The 15541-nt window shown below is 43.7% G+C and overlaps 2 protein-coding genes across 2 annotated transcripts; one reads left to right on the top strand and one right to left on the bottom strand.

Moving 5' to 3' along the window:
- Positions 1–1792: 1792 nt before the first annotated feature.
- Positions 1793–7269, top strand: vtna (vitronectin a; the record flags this gene model as incomplete). Its single annotated transcript, XM_075473533.1, has 8 exons — positions 1793–1859; positions 3098–3217; positions 3313–3723; positions 3814–3953; positions 4028–4184; positions 4306–4458; positions 4532–5002; positions 6063–7269. Coding segments are annotated over 8 exons (1641 nt in total), but the record flags the coding sequence as incomplete, so codon positions are not given.
- On the bottom strand, positions 5432–15223 carry scarf1 (scavenger receptor class F, member 1). Its single transcript, XM_075473532.1, has 11 exons — positions 14931–15223; positions 14320–14381; positions 14087–14188; positions 12298–12835; positions 11995–12213; positions 11168–11296; positions 10011–10117; positions 9807–9918; positions 9037–9161; positions 8447–8584; positions 5432–8326 (listed from the first exon to the last, which is right to left on the bottom strand). Exons 1-11 carry the CDS (start codon positions 15026–15028, stop codon positions 7242–7244), a joined length of 2715 nt encoding a protein of 904 aa, XP_075329647.1. The 5' UTR covers positions 15029–15223; the 3' UTR covers positions 5432–7241.
- Between the last annotated feature and the right edge of the window lie 318 nt (positions 15224–15541).

The raw sequence follows: 15541 nt of genomic DNA, 5'->3' as shown, positions 1-15541 counted from the left end.
TGTGATTTTTATTTTTTTTTAAACACAAACATTCACTTTGACTTTTATTGAATTGCGGACCTGAACCTAAGAGATGTTGTTTATTTCTCATTGGCCTCATCATATTTGCTAACGTACATCCATTTTTGCAATACAATCATGCAACACAGTTGGGAAGTTTAAGGCCGTGGTGGTTTGCAGTCGCCTCACAGCAAGAGGGGTCCTGGTTCATCAGAAAGATTGGAAGGATTTGCACATATCTCCCATTAAAGTGCAGAATATCTTTAAACTATTCAGCGTTCTTACACCTCTGTGATGGCAGCATTAATGCAGGAGAAGTTCTTTTTTATTATTATTATTATTTCAGAGCAGCATGCTGCCTTTAAGATTATTAATCTCTTTTTTTTCCCAACATGACCATGCAAAAGCTCATTCTGCACACATTAGAAATGTGCGAGTATGGAAGAAGAAGGTGAATGTGTGAAAAAAAAAAAAAACTGATGATCACATACTGCTCCAGGCCTTAAGATGTGTTTGCATGGAAGAATGGGACAAAATGACACCTGAAACTCTTCATCACTTGGTCTCTTTAATGCCCGAACACATTTGAAGAGTTTTGAGAAGGAATGACAACATTGAACAGCAGTAAAAGCTGCACCATCAGGTCCAGGGCCTCTGCTGTGAAGCAGGTTCAATATATAGATCCAGAGTATCTTTAGGTGATCTGGCCTAACTAACCCTAACAATGGATATTTCACAAAGCGGTAGTATTGTGCTGGTTATTACCTTCCAAATCCCAATGACTTGAAGGAATGCTCTCAACATCATCCACAACAATCAGAAAGGCTGTTCACGGTAGATGACTGCAGGAGTGAGTCAAGCCGGTGAAATGTCAGTAAGGAAATGAAAAGATTTGTATTGTATCTTTTTTCCACCTGATCCTGGGAAGCCTCACGTAGGAAACTGCAAGGCACCTTATATATTGTTGTCCTGCCATGTGACCTACTACCTTCACCCTGTGGATCTGTCAGCTGACCTCCTCACCCTGTGCCACTGCAGCTACTGTGTGTCTGTCATGTGATGACACCCTGAACGGCAAACAGAACAGAGGTGACTGATATACTTGTGGCAACAAAAAAAAGGTCACCAGTGATCTGTCGGAGATTCTGCAGCCCGGCAGTTTTTCTGGTCAGCCTGGAGTTGATGCCTGAAGGCGCGGGATTTTATTTATTTTTGATTGCGAGGTAAAAGACTTCCATTAATTATCAAAGTAATGGGGAATGTCTGTCTGTCTGTCTGCGTGTTTGTTGGTTCTTATTTTTTCTCTGGAGTCGTTCATCTGTTCTGCTTCAAGCTTGGCGGGTCTACAAACACATGCACAAAGAGACAAAAGTTTAAGGCTGCAGTCACATGTTTTTATACAGCTGTGAGATTGTTTCTGAGTTGTCGGCTTGTGTTACACTGTTGTAAGAGCCAGCCTCAGAATAACATCACACAGCAAGTTAAACTCATGCTTAACACGTTCAGTAAAGACACATCATTATTTTGCTAATTGAGTAAATTGCAAAGAGAAAAAAAAACACTGAATGTCGTAAAAACACAAAAGAATTTGGTCAGAGGTCGATGGATTGTGTAGTCTTCAACTTTTGTTTCCAATTGATCTCTTTCTCTCGCTGTGTTTGTTTGCTCGAGTAGAAGGCGGTTTGCAAATGAGATTAAAGTAAACAAGGGAACTGGGGTGACTGACACATGTTTCCAATAACTGGGAGCGCATGGTCCATCGTTAGTCTCTCAGTCTGGCTGCTGACACCACAGAGGCAACATGAGGCCGTGTGCCGTCCTGCTGCTCGCTCTTCTTATTGAGGCCTTCGTCGCACAAGGTGAGTATTACATTAAAAATCAGATTTTATTCATGTTTCAGTTTTAGTTTATCACAGGCCTGTTAATGTACTCAAATCTATATTGTAACTACTGTGCATGTTAAAGCTGTAAACTCTACTAACAAAATTGCCTCTTTGGAGTTTTAATTCATTTAATCTGTGTGGTAACTTTTAAGCACCGCTAATAACAAATATCCTAACAGGTAATCAGACAATTGTTTTTATGATTAATTCATTCTTTAGCCAACTATGATGGGCAATGCATTAAGAACTGTTCACGAGTGACCAGTGCATCAGCCGGTGTCTTCAAACGACATAGATCTGAACAGCAGTCCAAACTCTGCTTATGTTTAGAGTCACGGCAAGACACTGTAGGTGAATATGGGACGATTATTGATCTGTATCACAGCTGAATTTTAGCATTTGATCTTTGTGATACAAACTGTCTAAAATGTTAAAAAAAAAGAAAAGTGGTCTATTGAAATATGTGCAAATTTGATAGATTTCCTAAAAATCTTCTTATGTTCTGATGGCACGTTAGGCCGTCAATCTCTTTTCAACTCTCAGTAAATCAGAAAACATCCTCAGTGGCCATAAAAAGCCATAAAATGTTCAAGAAATTGTGTCTGAATTAGATCCAAACACAATTCATCTGTGAAAATCTTCAAAACATTAGTAGAAATCAAATTTGGAAGGTTTAGTGTCTCATATTGAGATTTATGGATGAGAATGTAAAAATCTCATTTTGAGAAAACCTGCTTTAAAGATAAGAATTGTAAAAATTCAAAGAAATTGTATTCCAATCAACGATTTACGTGTGAAAATAGACATAACCGTTAAATGTCCTCTGTTCGTAACTTACTTTAAACGGACAAGAGCCACAATTTTGCCTTTTGGTTCACTTGACAATTTTAGGAAACAAGTGAAAAGTGAATCACAAATGACCTGAAGTGTCCAAATCCAAACAAATTCACCTCTGAAACCTTATAAAACAATTAAAGTTTGCCAATTATTATGCTTATAAAGCCAAAACATGTTCATTTTAACAGCGATGTTGCCATGTATTGATCAATTAACCAAGAAATCTTCAGCTGTAATTACATTCACGAATGCTTCATTGGATCTGCAATCATATCTAACTTTATCAATCAAACAACATTAATTCTCTCAGAATAATGACGTATGACCGAGGCAGTTCAAAAAGTGAAAGTGAATGAAATCCGTCATTCTATCTTAAGAGTCCTGTCTGGACCGCTGCGAAAACGGCTTTGACTCTCAGAGGAAGTGCCAGTGTGACTCCATGTGCAAGTATTACAAATCCTGCTGCTCTGACTTTGAGCCCATCTGTGGCATGATGAGTAAGAAACCTCCAAATCCTCAGTCATGTTGTCAAGTGCTCCCCGTGTCAATGTGAGAGAAAGAAGGATGTTGACATCCCTGTTGTTCTCTTCAGCTCGTGGAGACACGTTTGTGTTTGCAGAGGATGACGATGACTCGTCTGAAGGCACGACTCAAGCTCCTGGACGTTCAGCAGGCTACCAGTCTTCTGTAGTCGCCGGCCGTCAGTTCAAGTCCACCCAGCGTCCCGTCCCAGACTTCAACCACAGACGGCAACAGCAGAGAGAGTCCACTCTGCAAATGACCAGACCCCCACTGATAATAAGTCAAAGAGTTTCACCGATTTCACACACTGTGAAACTCGAGGATGCCAGCACGACTGCAGCTCCTACAACCGCTGAGACCACCACTGTTCCCACCACTGTTCCCACCACTGCAGCCCCAGACCCAGACGCTAAGGTCTGCAGCGGCAGGCCTTTTGACTCCTTCATGCAGGTTAAAAATGGCTCCACCTACGCCTTCAGAGGTGAGGAACACATTGATGTAACCCAAAGTTTTACCGGCGTTCCTCTTGGGATTTCTTGTTTATGACCTTTCAGCCTTTTTTCCGTTGCAGGGGAGTACTTTTTTGAGCTGGACCAGAAGTCGGTGGTTGCCGGTTACCCAAAGCTCATAAAAGATGTGTGGGGCATCAGTGGGCCGATTGATGCCGCATTCACACGCATGAACTGTCAGGGGAAGACCTACATCTTTAAGGTGAGTTGTACCAGTTAACTGAATGTCAGTTCTCAAATAACGTAATGCTTGAACGTGTCCAAACTTTCATCAAGGGAAACAAGTACTGGAGGTTTGACGATGGCGAGCTGGAGGATGACTATCCTCGAGATATCAGCGTGGGCTTTGACAAGATTCCCGATTATGTGGACGCAGCGTTTGCCCTGCCCTCTCCCGGTCACCATGGAAAAGAGAAGGTCTTCTTCTTCAAATGTGCGGCCCCATATTATTTTATCTATAATTTTCCAGCCATATCTGCACTATTCTGGGATATTTGCTCAGGTTCAAAAGTTTGACAATAGTTTTTGTTCTGTATTGCTGTTTTTTTTTTCAGCGGACCAGTATTACGTGTACGAGTTTTTGCACCAGCCATCCCATGAGGAGTGTGTCACCATGTCTGAGAGGTCTCCGTCCACATTGTTCAGGCGCTACACAGATGTTTACTACAACAACTACGAGCACTTCTTCAGCGAGCTTTTCTCTGACAGTAAGTCGAGCTGTTATAGACTATGTTTGTAGGGGAAGCAAGCTTGCATCCTAATTTATTTTAACTTCTTCAGTGCCTCAGCATCATGACAAACACCACTTCATTAACAAAGACTGGAAAGGCCTCAAGTCACCGGTGAATGCAGCCATGGCCGGTAGACTCTACGTTCCTCCCACAGCACGCCGACACGACTACCAGCCTGACCAGCAGTGGGGTCGACAGCAGGGCCAGCAGTGGGGCCAGCAGTGGGGCCAGAGGAGGCGAAACCGCTCGCCCTACTGGGGGTCCATGGCACAGCAGGGGATGAGCATGGGTCAGGAGTTTGCTGAGAGAGGGATGGAGATGGGTCTGAGAATGGCAGAGAGGAGGATGGAAATGGAGAAGAGGCTTGGACGAGACTGGGACAGAGGATGGAACCAGGACTGGGACCAGGACAGGCGGAGAGATCGTTACAACCCGAACAACAGAGGCAACTACGACTCAAGAGATGACAGGCTCTTCCAGGGGGAAATGCCCGTACAGAGCGTCTTCTTCTTCAAAGGAGGTAACACAGCAGGAACAGATTCCTTAATGGGATCATTCGGATGTGGAAGGGTGTTACAACAATGATATTTACACAGTCAGACATAAAACTGTGTAGCAAATTAGTTTCATAATTCTGTCGGGAAGAAAAAAAAAATGAGCTCATTACATATTCTCATGGCCCAGGGTGACTTGTTCAAATTACCAAAACTTCATATATTTCATCTGAAGTGCTGAAAGAGCAAAACTACCGCCATTTTTTTTTTTTTTTTGACAAACAACCAGTGGTTTAACTGCACCATAATAGTTGTCCGGCAATGAGCTGAAACATTCAGCATTAAGCTTACAGAACCACATACAACGGCAAAATAAAAGAATGTAAGAAGTAATTAACTAAATATCCCATGAGAATTGTTGTCTTACTGGCACAATGCCAAAGCCTCATGGGAGCTCTAATCCAATCAAATCCATTTTAACTTCATTATCCAAAGGAGGACATTAATTTGGTCAGATTTACAAATCTACATCATGACTGCAAGGTGCAACCAGGTTTTCCCATCATTCCAAAGAAAGCACGGCCATTTCTGATCCACACGTTAACGACTGAATGCTCATACTAGGGTGATGGATTATCTTTGTGACATGTCTCAGCACGTTTAATTCACCACTTCAGTCTTAGTTAGATCAAATCAACAAAAAGTCATCTCAGGTCGTATCTGTACACAGAGAGGTTTCAGGCAAACTGATGACGAAGAGGGCAGGCAGCTGGAGGAGGCTACAGCTAATTTGATCATCCCTCCCTCTCCGTCTGTCTCATCACAGAAGACTTATTAAAGTAACGAGTTTCGCATGCTTTGCATTTGTCCACATGACAAAGAATCAAATGACTAAAATCACAGAAATTCCTGTTTGCACTCTCTTATTGAGTGGTGCTGTTTTCTAGTTTATGATTCAGTCACACAAGCAGGGTTTTGATCTCTTAAAAATGAGTCCACAGGAGAAGAAGTTGACCAAATAAAGTTTACTCAAAGCAAATGGAAGTGAAATGGTTAAGTGACTGCCCTCTTTAATGTGCTTTCTAGATAAATACTACAGAGTGGACCTCAGGACTAAGAGAGTCGATCCCGCCGTGCCGCCATACCCCAGATCCATCGCCAAGTACTGGCTCGGCTGTTCAGACACCACCGGAGGAGAGAAGAAGTAGTCCCAGAGATTCAATGTATTTCTGTGTTCTTTGTGGCTAAATAAGTGTGTAACCGATGAGTCGTTTTCACAGAAACAGTCTGAGCGTAAAAAGTGTGTCATACATGTTTATAACCCGTAACTAGCTGCAAACATCGGCGATCAGTGAAAGTCAACACGGCCAAAGTTCAGCCGTCTGACTCTCTGAACGGTCATCTCGTGCGTTTTCATCATGAGCTGACCAACTCTGTCAAACGCAACTACAGTCTAAACAGGCTCAACTTAGAAAGCCAAAAAGCTTCAGCAACCTGAGAGAGAAAACTGCATCTGTCAACTTTCTGATTTTTTTTTTTCAAATATACAAGTCATTGCTTTGTTCAGTGTTGTGTTTTCAGACCATTTATCCACCACATGTTACTCGTTTCGTATCGTTCCTCGTTATCATATAAACACTGAATGACAAGAAACATTAAAGTTTTGATGGGGGTTTCCGTGCGTGAAAGGCAGAATAAACGGCAGGTGGGTTCATGCTCAGGGAAACGTTGACAGGAGGTCGAGGAAGTAAAAACAAACCCGGAGATTTATACAGCCGAGCTTCTTCATAATACAGTGGACACCCAGTTTGGTTTTTGTGGCTTTTTACAGATGTTTGAAGGATGAGTCACATCAAAACACACATTGACGGAGCAGCAGCACAGTTCACTACACTCTGATCACACACCTTTTTCACAGCCGTGAGGATATTTCTGTCATGTGCCTTTATATTTCTTTATTCCTTCTAATGTGAGAAGCAGAACAGTATCATTGAAGTAAATAAAAACAATGCAAGCAGTGGTATTATCCGAGTAACCCACCAGATAACAGGGGTCACAGGATTTGTAGTCTCAGTTTTCTTTAAATCAATTACGCTGAAAGCTGTTGTGTTTTAAGATGTTTTGTCAGGAATTCGGTAGAAATGTAGTCCTGTAAACCGCACCTCCGTAAAACTGTAGTAAAAGCACCATCGTTCTTTTATGACTTCAGAGTAATAAACACGCAGTTGTTTTACTATCAGACCTGCTGACATAGTTTCTCTGAGGTTATGAATGTTGAATCAAGACATTTTCGTAGCAGGGCTCATCGTTCACATTAACCACAGCTCCTTCGTTGGCGATTATCTCTGTGGTGTCTCCTGCTGGTCCGACAGTCAGGTAACTGCTCTCTGCTTGCTCTTCATTTGCATCAACGCCCTGCCATGAGTGTCCTTCAGCCCTCAGATCTGTCCCTGAGTCAGCTCGGGCCGCCTCTGGCAAGCTCTTCAAAATGGACGACAGCGGTCGTTTTAGAGCGCCGCCCTCTGATGGTGGAGCATCATCTGGACCAGCTGAGTCAGAGGGATTCTGGGAACTGTGCTTCCTCCTGACAGGCTTACATATTCCAGGCTCCCCTGCGGGTGGTCCACCGTGCTCCCACACAGTCGCTCGAGCTCCCAACTTCCTCCTGGGAGGCTTGGTGATCCCTTCAGCCGACTTTGGCTTTGACTTGCTAGACTCCTGGTCCCTTTGTCTCTGGAGGCTGCCAAGTCTCCGCAGCATGGCCTGAACGGGCCCTTCTGAGCTTGGCTCTGCCTTGGTTATGGGCTTACCGGCCTTACCCACCGTCACGTAAACTGTGGTAACTTTATGTGAGGCCTCTGATGCTGAGGCGAGGGTCCCTTTGTGACCAGTTGTGTTGGACATCGTCCGTCTTCGCCCTGACGGCCCCACGGTCGCCCGGGATGGGGTTCTGTCTACTTCCTGTTCCACTACCTCACAGCTTGACTCTTGATTGTCCGTCACTTGGACATCCACCCCATCTTCCATCTCCTCATCCTCTCCTCCGTCTTCTTCCCCACTTCTAGCAGTGCCTCCCTGAAGAGTGGACAGCATCAGAACCCCCCAAGGCGTCTTAGCTTTGCTGCGTTGGGGCGCCCCGAGGTCCTGACCAGAGCCACGTCTCTCTTTGGGGCTGAAGCGGGTGCCCTCTGCAAACGACACAGATGGTCGCTTTGACTTGGCATTGCTGGAGGTACGGGGAATGTTGAAGGGTGAGGCAATGTCCTCGATGCTGAAGCCTGATGGGTCTAAGAACATGTTACACTTGGAGCTCATCTCCTGGAACTCTCCACCCGCCACGGCCGGGATGTCTGTCAAAGAGGTAGAGAGTTGAGGGCGGAACAACGTCAGAGGTAATTTTGAGGTGGCAGTTCTGCTCACTACCAAAGGGGGGCGATGTTAAGTTAGTTCAACAGTATTTCTGCCCCTACCTTCTCTTGGAGGGACACAGTAGAGAGCCTCTCCCTCCTCCTCATCACTGTCGAAGGATGACCCCTCAGTCACCCAGCCGGAGGACGGAGGCTCAATGAAGCTGTGGTTGAAAGTCAGCTCTGGGTCATGATGAGATACTGCGTGTATGAGAGGCATAAAAGGTCGATTAGAGAATATCTTAAATAATGCTGAACACAGTCCACACAAGGCTTGTTTTTGAAAAAAAAACGTTTGTAAATCAAAATTCAATAGTGTGTCAGTCAGTTGTTTAACAATCAAGTTTAAAATGGTGCTGTTGGGTTCATTTTTCACAACAAAGGGCAAAAACAGAGTCGAAGAGAGTTAAATGATTAAATGATTTTTGACACTCCACGCAGCCCTGCTTTTCAGACAGTTACTGAATTCACGCTGAGTTTGTAACTCATGCAGTCACTCTTCCACAGACCATGGAGACTCAAAAGGGCCCATTGTCACTATCACTTAACCTGCATGAATGCAGTCTTTGTCCGAGCATGTGGTTTGTGCGAAAGTTTTCCATTTGCAAAGCATTTTGAAAAACATTACTACGAATACTGTGGGATGTACTGACCAGTGACTCGAGGCAGCCCAGAGGACCAGTCAGAGATACAGGGGAGGGCCGCACCAATGTTTGCCAAGACGCTGTAGACGTGATATTTCATCCTTACTGACAATCCGCCATCAGCTACAGTCGCACTAAGAGGAAGTGGGTTCACATAAATGGTAAGAATTTCACTACTGAAATGCATCATTGTTGCAAGTCAAAAGTCTGCAGCAAAAAAAGTTATTCTCTTTCACAGAATAGATTTACTTCCCTGAACTCCTCATTTCTAGTCCCCGTTTTTCTTTTTTTTTTTTACCAAATTACATCATCAAGAGACACAAGCCAATAAGAGGGGGTAAAAAAAATTAGCAGCTGTCTTTCACGTTGCCATTTTTGACCAATCAGCTGAGCAATGGCATCAAGAGAGAGGCTGAGCCTTCTGGGGGCCTTAAAGAGACAGGAGCCTAAATAAAGCTAGTAAGGGAGAGTGTGATAAGAGATGATATGATGCATCAAAGCATGTGAACCGATGATGAACCTTCTTTAAATTTCTCAGGGTTGTTAGGGAGGGACCACAGATTTAATGAGAAGGGTTTTCAACTCTCACCCAGTGATCTGTCTGTGATGGTACATCAGCAACAGTTATTGTCAGAAAATGTGTGTTTTTAGAATAAATACAGATGAAACTTAGACATAAGTGTGGCTGAGCAGAAATTGTTTTCACTCAGTGAAATGCACACATGTTCTAGCTTCCACTTGGTGGTCAGTGAACATGATGAATAAGGGTGGGAGCAGACCTGTTTTTGGCATCAGCAGGACCTCCTCCACAGCACAAACAGCAGCACAGTACAGCAAGAAGCAGCAGGAGCAAAGGAACCAGCACACCAGCCAGTACCGCACCTTGACCGCCTGGTAGACACACATTACAGATCCCGTGATGAACTTTAGGCTCGTGCGCACATAGCTGACACATACACATACATCGGTACGGCTGAACATACTGCTGGGGCAGGCACCAGTGACGGGATGGCAGTTGACGCCCTCGCCACAGTCACAGACAGATGAACAGTTGAGTCCAAACTGCAGGGCAGGGCAGCTGCTGTTACAGCTGGAAAATACAGGGAATCACATAATTAGGCCACAACATTAAACAAAGAGGGTTGTGTGTGAATCATGCTCTATTTTAGTACAGAACATCTAAAAGTAGGATGAATTGTAGGGATTACAACAGTGTTAACCTTATACTGCCAGACTGAATAGAGGTAATGCTCACAGCGCCGCAGTTCTCAGCTATCTGCCAAAGCATGAATTTATATAACTGTCTTTGTCTAAAATACCTCCTTGATGAGGAGAACATGTAGAAACATTTCAAACATGTCATATGTCAAAAAGTCTGTAGGTCTTTTTGGTTCATTTTCAATCTCCAAAGGTCATTGCTAACCTCTGAATGCATTTCAATAGACCAGCAGCCAGTCAGTTAACGGGCTACGAAAAAGAAACAAAAATAGGGAAAAAATAGGTTTGATGTTTGAGAGCTTTGAAGCCAAAGTTAGCTACGGCTACAGCATACGATTGGTAAAAGCCCAAACTTAAACCGTTTGGACAATGTAACGAGGCATGTAAACTTGGCCGGTTAGGTTTAGCTTTTAGCTTCCAGTGAGATTAGTTGAACGTGAACAAAATAGCGACATTTCTGATTGGTTTTGTAGGGCGGCCCAATCTGTTTGTTTTTTGGGGTTTTATTTTACAGTGGGGACTGTTCAGCTATCAGTGTGATTAAAACCTCAGACAATATGAGCACGTTTTAAAGCTTTTTCCCCAGTTTTTATATTTCTACACAAATCTATTGCACATATTTCAGGGTCAGCCAACCTTGAGAATAAAGGCTCTAATCAATCTGCTGTGGTTTCAGGTTCTTACTCAACAAAATTAGAGTGTGAATTAAAACACAGAGTGAATTAGTATCACATTAGCTTTTCCTTCTTTTCTTTGTTTCAAATTCTCCAAACAAAGTTAGTTAGATTAACGGGACTCTGGGTGGCCGGTTGATTTGTTTGTGTGTTTGTGTGTGTGTGTGTGTGTGTGTGTTTAAGTAAAAACCAACATGCTATCCGTGGATAAACACTGCGTTCATTAGAGCCTCGACATGCCAGCTCACCTCTCTCCCTGAAAGCCTGGCTGACAGACGCATCTTCCTGTCACGTGGTTGCAGTCACCATGGAAACATGGGCTGCACAGGAAGCTGCAGCCGTCTCCATACGTCCTGTCAGGGCAGGCCTCTTCACACCTGGACAAAGACAAAACAAAAATCCCCGTTTATTTGTTGCTGTCCCTCACACGAAGGACTAACGGACATTCCAGGTGGAAATAATTCTCAGGTCTCAGACATTTGTATTGACACATACACTGTATGAGACACCGTTCATCCAGACTTTAACCCTTAAAGGATCACATGATAACTTTTGGATGAACACATTTTTAAAAAAGCTAAGTTTTATCACACATATAGACACACAACATGCTAATTTTGCAACTTAAGCCTTCAAACCAAATCCATATCATCTGTTCTCTACTGGATTGGATCGTCCGTGTGCACTTAGAGTCAGCTCACAAATGTTCAAACCTCCAACAAACAGCTGTGCACATAGCTTCCAGATCTCAACACAGGATCACGTAAGCTCTGCCAGCGATAACTATAAAGTATGACTTCATGAATCTCTTTTTTTTTCGTGAGTAAAGGTGAACCAATGAAAAAGAGCTGGGTGATGCACACTCATCACAAGCTAACCTCAAGGATTAATCTGATCCAATCTGCTGATATTATATTTCTGTCTTTCAGTAAAACAGTGTAGGCTGCGATTATATCAACATCGACTGAGAGAATAGACTAGAAAAAAATCTGGATTCCATTTCATTGTAACTGGTTGTATGTTATTTATTTAGTCATTTCTTTTGCTCCTGTTTGCCTTAAACAAGCATGCACACCTGGGTCCGCTCCAGCCAGGGTCACAACGCTGACATTTGCCAGTTTGTGGATTGCAGGGTTCGTTACTCCTGCATCGTGGACACCTATTCTTGCAGCCGTCACCATAAAAACCAGACGTGCACTGGTGGTCACATCGGGTGGCGTTCCAGCCAGGTTCGCAGGCAGCACACGCTCCATCAGTGGCAGAGCACGGCTCTTTGTCTTTACAGTGACCACAACTACAAAAAAGGAGATAAAGTCAGGAAATGAGGCAGAAGTTCATGGTGGAGGCAGACAGGTGTTTTACCTACACAAATACCCACCTCATTTTACACCCACTGCCGTACGTCCCAGCCTTACAGGGCTCGCTGCACAAAGCGCCCTGGTATCCCGGGCTGCATAAGCACTGCCCGGTGCTCGGGTCACATCTGCTGTGTGTGAGGTCACAGTTACATTTCTTGTCACAGCTGGGACCCCACGAGCCTTCCACGCACTCACACATACCGGTACGCTGATTACACGGAGACTGGTTGCAGTTACAGTAGTTGGGACATTTCATCCCCCAGTGGCCCCTGCGGCACTGACACCGGCCTGTTTGCTGGTCACAGTTGGTGCCGTTAGCCCCCCCCGAGCACAGGCATGGCTTGGAGCAGGTCGCCGTCCACCAGCCTTCCTCACAGGTGCAGTTTCCGTGGATGGGCTGGCAGTGGCCATGTCGGGTGCACTTACAGGTGTACTGGCAGAGCGGACCCCAGCGGTTGGGGTTGCAGGTGCACTCACCAGTGACAGGATGACAGCGGCCATTTGGGTAGCACGGACACACCTGACGACAGTCAGGAGCCCAGAATTCAGTGGGACATCCTGGTGGCAGAAATACACACGCAGAAGATATAAACAGTGCAGATCAGACATCTTCAGACCCTTTCATGTTAATTATACTTTTCCTCAGACTAATTCAAATTGATTACCTCAATGTTCCACCATGACAGAGCACCAGGACGCCTCATTATTTATTGGTTAAAGTAGCCAAACTGTTGTTTGGAAGATTTCTCACCCACACATCATCAATGTGACACCTTATATAAACACATGGGTTCTTAATTACGCTTAATGACTTGTAGAAGCTTCTCCAAGACAACTTACAGGAGTAGAAGCAATGTATTTTTATACACTACAAAAGTAGCACGTCTCTGCTGTGAGTGATAGGACAACGGGTCTGAATACTTGTGTCCTTGTGCTGCTTTGTAAGCGTGAAGAATTGGTTTGTTTTTGTAGCCCGATGAGAAAAAAAAAGCATCTGATTCTGTTTGAAGACAAGCCTGAAACACAATTTAGGGTGGAAACCTTGAAAGGGCCAGAAAAACCTTCTCTTAGCAATGACACTGAACAAAAAACATTTACTCAAATGCTGGAATAACATTTTATGAGCTTGGACTCATCTGCTTGATCATTTTATTCTTCAAAACTGTACTTCAGTTTTTGAACGTTTAAACAGCAAATGTGGCAAAAAAACTGAAAAACTAAACAAAAACAGCATATTTCACATCCATATTTCAGATGTCAAACAGTTGTTTTCATCTCAAAACAGATTCATGGCAGATATTATGGGTGTAGCACATGTACGTCTGGGTTCTCTCACCGTCCAATATCTTGCAGGTCAGGTTAATTGGTGTCTCTAAATTGACCCTAGGAGTGAGTGTGAGCGTGGATGGTTGTTTGTCTCGTCTGTCTCTGTTCTGGCCCTGTGATGGACTGGTGGCCTGTCCAGGGTGTTCCCTGCCTCTCACCTAATGACAGCTGGGATAAGCTCCGATTTATTTCCTTTATTTTGTTCCTTTCCAACAACTAACAGCTTCTCATTCAGGTTCTGTTGAAGAATCATGGTGCTCTTACCAAATTGTGAATTCAGAGTTATATGAACTCTGTATTTCTATTTATGTTTGCCATCTCAATTTGTTCCTGGCAATATGTAAAAAATATGAGAGATTGCTCATCACTTTATTTTATACTTCATATACTCTCATATTTTCTATCCAATAAGATCCTCAATGATTACTTCTTTCACATGGGTTCATTGATGCCAAACGGCTGCTCTTGTTTGTTGTAACTCACGTGTTTTACACTGTGCTCCGTAGTAGCCAGGTGGACAGCGACACACTCCAGGATATAAACAAACTTCATTCTTTAGACAGGCCTGCTCACCTTCACAGACAGCTACACACACACAAATACAAATACACGAATACACAAAGCATGCAAGTCAATGAGAAACCAAGAAACCAAATACGGAGGATAGAACGGCATCATTTCTTCAGACAGCGGGTCATTAGATTACATGAACTCACGTATAGTGCACTCTTTTCCCTGTTGATGCCATCCAGAGCAACAGACCAGGGTGGAGGGGGCCCTGAATATTCATGACACAATTGAATTAGCCTGAAAAATCGGAAACTTTTCAAATAAAACACAGACGTCTAAAAAGAAGCAGCAAACACCAGAAATAGGCTTTGAAAATAAAAAGGCTTTCAGCCTGTTCTTAAACTATTGACCCCAACATTCCTTAAGAAGGTGGACTTCAGGAGTCACAATCTCATGGCACTAAAATGAATCACAAGAGCATGTGTACCTGGATTTTCTCAATCAGACCAGAATTACCAAAAACCTTCAGTCAGTAACGTTTGAAGTCAGTAAACCTTAAGTCAGTTTTAATTTTTTATTCTATTTTTTTTTTTTATTCTCTTTAAATTGCTTGTTTTTATGCTGCTTTATGCTGTTCTTTTAAATGCCTTGTCTTTATGTAAAACACATTGAGTTGCCAGTGGTATGAAATGCGCTATATAAATAAAGATGCCTTGCCTTGCCTAACACTTGATTTAATTGGCTAGCTGCTGCTGTCCACACTAAGTAAAACATCACACGTCTTTCGGGTGTGGGTGAAGGTGAAGGTGAAGCGTACCTCGTATCCTTGCAGACGTTCTTCCCTCCAGGATCCAGTGTTTGTGCAGAGGACAACGAGCAGCAGAGCAGAGCACTCAGAGCTCTGAGAAACTTCATCTCCACGCAAAGTCCACAACCACAACCTGAAACCAAAAATGCTCCTGTCTTAGCGTTCGGCCTTCTTTCCCCTCAACTTGTGCTACTTCCAGAGGGGAGCACAATGAGACGCGGTATCTCTATTTTCTGTCCACCCTCCACCCTCTCTTTCTCTCTCCGGTGAGTCGTCTTGTGGCTCCAGAGCAGCCACAGAGGTCGAAGCCTCCGGGTTTCCTCTCCCCGTTTCCTGGGGAAGTCAGAGCCACTTCCTTCTATTCAGCCAGACACAGAGCTTTATAAGGATGGTTGCACAGTAACACACAAAACTCGCCACACACACAAGAAGGGCGCGAACGAACACCAATACACACCTCTGGTGTGCACCTTGTTCCCAGAATCTATTGTTGACAGTCTTACAGGAGATGATGAAGAAAGCCTTCGTCATCTCTTACAAGTTGTGCAAGAGTCACATGATAACTTTGAGATCCCAGAAAATTAATCTTGAAATGAAACGACGTGAGCTTGGTTCATGGA

This window comes from Odontesthes bonariensis, chromosome 9, assembly GCF_027942865.1.
Source record: "Odontesthes bonariensis isolate fOdoBon6 chromosome 9, fOdoBon6.hap1, whole genome shotgun sequence".
Taxonomy (NCBI): domain Eukaryota; kingdom Metazoa; phylum Chordata; class Actinopteri; order Atheriniformes; family Atherinopsidae; genus Odontesthes; species Odontesthes bonariensis.
The sequence above is the reverse complement of the archived record's forward strand: the minus strand, read 5'-3'. Positions and strand labels throughout refer to the sequence as shown.